The 6,678-nt window shown below is 62.5% G+C and overlaps 1 protein-coding gene across 6 annotated transcripts; it reads right to left on the reverse strand.

The window, feature by feature from the left end:
* Nucleotides 1-616: 616 nt before the first annotated feature.
* Nucleotides 617-6,426, reverse strand: EOLA2 (endothelium and lymphocyte associated ASCH domain 2). 6 transcript variants are annotated; one of them, XM_057495678.1, is made up of 4 exons: nt 6,251-6,426; nt 4,994-5,046; nt 2,119-2,401; nt 617-1,461 (listed from the first exon to the last, which is right to left on the reverse strand). In XM_057495678.1, exons 1-4 carry the CDS (start codon nt 6,390-6,392, stop codon nt 995-997), a joined length of 945 nt encoding a protein of 314 aa, XP_057351661.1. In that variant the 5' UTR covers nt 6,393-6,426; the 3' UTR covers nt 617-994. The 6 variants fall into 6 exon arrangements, 3 of the variants coding, with proteins under 3 accessions (XP_057351661.1, XP_057351660.1, XP_057351659.1); XM_057495677.1 differs by lacking the exon at nt 6,251-6,426 and adding an exon at nt 5,559-6,236; XM_057495676.1 differs by lacking the exon at nt 6,251-6,426 and adding an exon at nt 5,515-6,235.
* Nucleotides 6,427-6,678: the final 252 nt, after the last annotated feature.

The raw sequence follows: 6,678 nt of genomic DNA on the forward strand, positions 1-6,678 counted from the left end.
GCCAGCCAGACTTCAGGCACATGTAGTACTTAGGGGGGTGTAGTAGTGAGGTGGTGTGGGTGTCGTAAGCGGGAGGGGGTAGCCCAAGGTGGCTGGAAATCCTGGCCCGAGATGAGCCTTGGCTTCCGCTGTCCTCTTAGACGCGGAGCACCATGTGCACACCATGTCCTCAGCCGAGGACTGGGCTGGGGCGCACTGAGGCAAGCTCACGCAGACCCTGTCCCTTGAGCCTGGGCTGCTGCTCAGGAGACACAACAGCCTCGCTCCTGACCTCGGGGGCATCTCCTTACTTTAGTCCCATATCCAGACACACGAGGGTCTCTCTCCCCATGGCTGCCCCTAAGATGTGCCAGGGTGCTCCTGAACAGCAGCTGAGCATCTCCAGCCCACGATCCAGGAGCCTGGCAGAGAGGCCCGCCTAAAAGCAGGGCCACCCCTTCTGCCAAGGGCTGTTCAACCCCCGTGGTCTGGCTCAGAAGAGACGTGCCATGCCCCAGCCAGCACCGGGGGCAAAGCCCATCGTCCTCATGGGTGACACACCCTACCAACTTTGCTAAGAAACCACCCGAAAGAAAAGACAAAAAGGTTCCCCACAACACAAAAACCACCACCACCGAACGCTTTCCCGTCAGAGCTGTATTTAGGGCCCCTTCCTTGGACATCACGTAGCTGTGGGGACAGGTCCAGCATGAGCCAGCAGACATTGTCACAATGGGGCGAGAGTCACGAGCAAGGACGGACAGGGGCTCGCTCCACTTCTAAGCCTGATGTCCTCTTGCTCGTGAACGAGGCTGTCCATGGCTGGCCTCACTCGGGCCATCATTCGGCGCACGCTTGTCCCCCGGGTGATGGTCGAGCCTTCCACGAGTTTTGACCAGAGAGGGGAGCGCATGAAGCAGGTCTCTTAAAACACACTTCTTTGTACGCTCCAGGAATCAGCCGGACCAAAATTGGTGGCAGCACAAAGCCATTCACTGGCAGCTTTCCCTCTGCCCTAAAGGTCAGAGTCCCTGAGCCTCTGTCGCCAGCCCAGGGGGTGTCCCGCAAGGACAGTCTCGCTCCCCGGTCCCCTGCAGCCGAGTGGGGACCTGCTTAGGGCAGCAGCACACTCTGGGCAGTGCTGTCCATGGTGCTGCTGATCCAGCTTGCAGCCGACTCGAGCGTGCGCGGCGCGGGGCTGGCTGACGGGTCCTGATCGGCCTGCTCTCTTGGCAACCTTCCTGAGGCGCCCATGCTCATCAGGCCTCCCGCCCGAGGGGATCAGGTGCTCCAGGATGTCTACCTGGAAGACGTCCTCCCCGCCTCTCCTGGGGATGGGCTCCAGTAGCCACCTGGGGTTGGCCAGGGTGGTCAGGTACTTGTGCTTCAGGTTGGGCAGCACGGCTTGGCTTTCCAGGTGTGCAGCCTCGTCAGGAGCTAGGTTTTCTGGGCACCGCACAGTGTCCACAACGTCCACGAGCCCTGTGCACAAAAGGAGAGGCACCTGAAAGATTTTCCTCCGTAAGCCCAGGGCTGCCTGGGGAAGAATGTGCTCACTCAACTCACGCTACCCCCTCCAGGAGACAGACGCGGTATCGCCAAGCGGGCACGGAGGAGTGACCGGGGTGCCTCCCAGTCAGCATTTCCCACGAGGCAAAGGCTGCTCGGGGAGCTCTGGTCGAGGCCGCAGGAGACAGAGAAGCTGAGAGCAGAGGGCCTCGTCCTGCACGACCCCACCCAAGTCACGGGCAGGCCCCAGCAACACTGCTGAGGGATGGTGGCAGGTACCTAGGGGCCCCTGCGGGGGACAGGCACTCAGGTCCCTGAGCACTTCCCCAGGTGACAAGGAATCTCGGGGGGGCAGGGGACAAGGTGCGGCAGGCTGTGGGGCTGGGGCAGGCATGTGGAGCCAGGCAGGAAGCAGCCTGGGCCAGGAGGCACCCGGACCCCCTGTGCCATGCTGCTGCACGTGCACACACACAGAGACCGAGGCAAACGCCACATGCACACTCGGACCTGGCCCTGCTTCTCAGAGCTGCACTGAGTCCCAGAGCGGAGAAAGGGCTAACCCGAGCTCCCCAGCTCATGGAAGCCCAGCTGCACCACCCGCAGCCCAGGGCCAGGTGCATCGCCACTTGCCAGCTACCACTCCACGGCCGTACTTCTCCCCTTCCCGAAGCAAGGCCTCGAGCTGAGCGGGGGTCACCCCCAGCCTGTCCACCAGCAGCTTCCTCCAGGTGGCATCTTCCCAGTCCCGGACAGCAATGTGGATGGCGATGGTACAGCTGCGGTAGCCGCTCAGCAGCGGATGCCAGCGCGTCTCCACCATCTTGACCCTGTTTAATACGAAACCTGCATAAGGCTGCCGGAAGGACAGGCAGCCGAACGTCATCTTCCCAGAGCTCCTCGGACTTCCCACGGCCTGCGGAAGCAGAGAACCGTGGATGTCAACGAGCATCGTCCAGCAGCCCTCCAAGCTAACGGCCCATGGGCCTGACCTCTCCCCAGAGTCCCCCGGGTGCCCGAAACCCCAGTGACCAGGATGCTGGGCGAGTGGAGATGGTTGCCTCCTCTCTTAAAGTGCCACGCAGTCAGCTGACAGGAAGGGAGGGGGTGCGTCACTGGGGGGGACTCATCCAGCAGATGGAGTCTCTGGGGAGCTCGTGAAGGTGGGTGGGGACAGTGAAAGAAAGGCACGGGCCCCAGAAGGCATGTGCTCTCTTCGAGGACCAAGTTCACTGAGCCCCAGGGCAGCTCAGAGAATGGAGGGAGGGCCCCTTGTTTTCACAGCCCAGCGCACCGGCTCTAGCCCTCTCCCAGCACAGACAGCCACAGTCCTGAGGTTCGCGTCTTCTCCCACCACCATCGGTACCCCAAACCCCTTGGCTCCCTGGGCCTGCCACCACTGAGGTCCTGCAGACCCCAATCTTCCTAGCCACTACCCCAAGGCTGACGAGCACACATCCTCGGGGTGCGACCTCAGCTCAGGCCTGGGGACACCCTGTGATCTCAGATGGCCTGTGTCACCTCACCTGTCTCCTCCCCAGCCCTCTGGGTGCCACCCTCCTTCAACTGCCTCCCGCAGCACTGTTCTAGCAGATGTCCCACCCCACGCGAGCCTACAAGGAGAAGTTGAAAGAGAGCAGGGCCATGTGACACCAGTGCACATGCACCCTCTCTGGGCCAGGTGCTGGGATGGGCACGACCCACAGGTCAGAGTTTGATCCTCAAATAACCCGGTAGGGGCAGTGCTACTGTCACCCACTCCACTGCTGAGAAGCAGCTGCCAAGGAAAAGAGAGACGGCCCACGATTCCAGGGCACTTGAGTGCACGCCCTGTCCTCCCCTCCTGTCCTGGTGCCTGGAGCAGGGGTGGTGGGGTTCCGCCTCCTGGCTGGAGGACAGAGCTGTGCAGTGGGAGGAGCGGGGCCCCAGGCCTGAACCTCAGCTGGGTGGTGGCACCTCTCGGAGCCTCTGTCTCCACGTGACTGTGAGGACGGGAGGCAAGGTGCTGAGGGCACCTAGCCCAGTACCTGGCACCTAACAGGACAGTCACAGATGGTGACCTCCCTCGTCGTCATTGCGTCCCACCCACGAGCACCTGCACCCTGCCTCCTCCCTCCTCCCTATCTTTCTATAGGCCAACCTGACCTCAACCACATCCTCTTGTTTAGGAAAACTCGCCCACTCCCCAGGGCCGGCCCCAGGTGCACCAAAGCTGTCTCGTGTTCACCTCTTTGCCATCCCACTGTCTTTCCTGTCCCTGCACCCAGGTCCTCTGCATTCCCTCCGCTTCTCACGCCAAGCAGCCCTGTGAGCTGCCGAGTGATGTGCTCTGGATCCCACCCCTCTCGCTTGCTCAAGGACCTTGCTCTGGCCATTGTCTGCCCCCGCTCTGGCAGCCTCACTCCCCCTACCCTACCAGTAGACTATGATTCCATCTTTAGAGGGCCATGCCCGCACCCCCTTCACCACGGGGACAGAGACACCCACCCCCTGAGCCTGTGCCTACAGAGGCCTCCAGCGTCTGCCTCATTGTCTAAACCTCCATGCAGCAGTCCTCAGCAGAGCTGTCAACGCTTGCAGCCTCTCCCTCCTCTCCACGCACTGTCACCCTCAACTCCGCTAGTACACCCGTCACCACAGGCACCAGTGACCCGCCCCACACCTGCTGCCTCCTCCTCTCACTCACCGCTCTGCAGCCCCGACACGGCTGACTGCCCTTCCCACCCTTCCTCCCAGGCTTTCATGTCGCACGCTTGCCTGCTCTGCCTACCTCCACATGGGCCACAGCTGCTCGGCCTCAACTTCCACGGCCAGCACAGACTCAGGTCCCCAAATCCACTTCCCCTCCACCTCCATAAGTGGCTTTGCGACCAACCTGGTTGTTCTTGTCCCCGACCTAGCGGCCACCCGTGCTCCCTTTCCTGCACCCACCACTCATGTCACATGGCTGCTATCTCCACAGCCTATCCTGAACCTGACCCCTTTCCCTCGTCCGAAGAGTCCCACTGCCCTCTCCTGCAGTCTCCCCGATGGCCCCTGCCTGTCAGTGCCCCCACTGTGGCCAGAGTGGTTCTGGTCCAGGGGCGATGTGATCACGTCGCTCCCTTGCTGAGAGCTTCAAGGGGCTCCGTCCCCAACCAGCACGGACGCACATCTCACCAGGGCCCACGGAGCCCCACGAAATCTGCCTCCCCCTCCAAAGGCAGCGTGCTCTCCTCTCTCCCTTATTCACCACCCCTCAGCCACCAAGGCCTTCCATCCACCCCCAGAACATCTAGAGTTTGTTCCTATCTCAGGGACCCTGTAGGTTGTGCTGCATTGCACTGTACTCATGTTCTGCCCCCACATACACCCCAGCCCCGCCATCCATGTATTGAAGTCTCATTCCCCAGTATGTCCGAACATGACCATATATGGAAAGGAAAGGTATTTCCAGAGGTAATCAAGTTAAAATGAGACCATGAGGGAGGACCTAAAGGTGCCCTCCTGTCTCTGAGGCACAGAGTACCTGTTCTGTGGACTTGGGATGACGCGCTTTCCCACTTGTCTTGGCTTCTTCACCTGCACAAAGACAAGAGGGATCGTGAGAACAGGTGGTTAGGTACAAGACAGCAATGTTGGCTAATGACCAGAAAAGTCTGGTACTCAGCGAGGATTGCAGACCACCAGGACCCAGGAGGGTCCATCTGATGGGAAACACCTCACTTGGCTCACGGTCTGATCCTGCTAATCATGGCAGTGGGTATCCCCCCACCCTCACTGGGCCAGGGTCCACAGGGCTGCCAACGAGCAGGCACAGAAAATCATTTCTTGTAAGTTCAAGTGGAGGGTGTCCTTACAGCCCAGCAGACCCGGAGTCCAATAGGAGAAAACTGTCAAGACCCCCGCAGTGTCCCACGGGCAGGATTCGGGGACCCTACGAACAATCCCGTTCCCCTCAACATCATCCTGGGTGTGCCCAGCCGGGAGGGGTGCCACGGGCAACCAGCTGAACACCGCACAGCCAGGGGCCTCTCTGAGGCCACAGACCAAGGGCCATGCGGGAGGCGCTGAGCACAGGAAGGGCGGCGCACCGGTGCGCGTGGACCTGCACACTGGCGCTTCTAGGCCCAGACGAACGTCGCTGCTCCACACCCGTGGAAGGATGGCGGGCGTGTGACGGTGGCGGAGTCGGGGCCGGGGCCGAGAAGGGTGGCCTCCGCCACTCTGCTGGTGCTCCCAGGCACAGGGTCCGGGAAACCCCAGCCCAGAGGTAACCCTGCGCACGGAGGGCAGAGCTGCTGGCATGCGCCTGTCGGGTTCCGACTTCCTTCGGACGGGCGGAGCGGGTCCCGCCGAGCGAGTCGAGGGCCCGCTCGGCTGACCAGGCGGCGGCCACATGGCAGGACAGTCCTCCGCCTCCCCGTGGTCTCATGAGGACACCCGCGGCAGGACCACCGCCTCCCACGCCCAGGCTAGGAGACGACGCGCTCCGCGGAGAGAGGACAGAGCGCCCGGCCCGCGTCGTGGCTGCCTCAGCGCCGTCGACACTCCCTCCGCCGCCTGGGCACCGAGCACAGGGGGCAGCCGACAGCTGTCCTTCACCCGGATGAGCTGGCAGAGATGCTGACGCCCCTCTTGTGCGCAGACTCGTACACTCGTACGTACGTACGCACGTGCAGGTTCGCAACCCTCCCTTACGCAGACACGCAGGCTCGCAGCCGGGCAATTAATAGTCACGCGCCCACGTACACGCGCCCGTACGCTAGCAGGCCCCGTTGCTAACCGGCGTTGATGGGCTCGCTAGGCCCTGAGGCGCGCGTGATGACCCGGCTGGGTCTGAGGCCGCGATCGGCGGGCGAGAGCGGAGCGGGAAGGAGGAAAAGGAACGGGGGCGGGCAGGGCAGGAAGGGGGGTGGAGAGGCCATCGTGTGGGTGGAGCTGGGCTGCGGGAAGCTGGACGGGGGTGGAGCCGCGGGAGGAGCTGGGCCAAGTAGGGGGAGGAGCCAAGCTCCGAAACGAGTCGGGCAGAGCCCCAGCCATGTAGGTGAGCGAGTAGTGGAGCGTAGGTGGCACAAAGCTGAAGACCAGGAGGTAGGGGAGGAGCAGGGAGTGAATGGGGAAGGCGAGGGAGAGGCGGGCCTGGAACAGGAGCGGGGCGGAGGTTGGGGAGGAGTAGGGTGGAGCTGGGGGAATGCTGGGGCGTAGCTGGGC

The sequence above is a fragment of the Manis pentadactyla genome, chromosome X, assembly GCF_030020395.1.
Source record: "Manis pentadactyla isolate mManPen7 chromosome X, mManPen7.hap1, whole genome shotgun sequence".
Lineage (NCBI taxonomy): Eukaryota > Metazoa > Chordata > Mammalia > Pholidota > Manidae > Manis > Manis pentadactyla.

Bases quoted from the DNA above. Each gene is read 5' to 3' on its own strand.
- EOLA2 (XM_057495676.1), bottom strand. From the start codon at position 5,899: ATGAGACCACGGGGAGGCGGAGGACTGTCCTGCCATGTGGCCGCCGCC. The intron at 5,047-5,514 runs GTCTGTGGCCTC...GTCTTTGTGCAG, and splicing joins CGCCTCCCGCATGGCCCTTG to GTGAAGAAGCCAAGACAAGT. The intron at 1,462-2,118 runs GCAAGTGGCGAT...TTTTGTGCACAG, and splicing joins CGGCCGTGGAGTGGTAGCTG to GGCTCGTGGACGTTGTGGAC.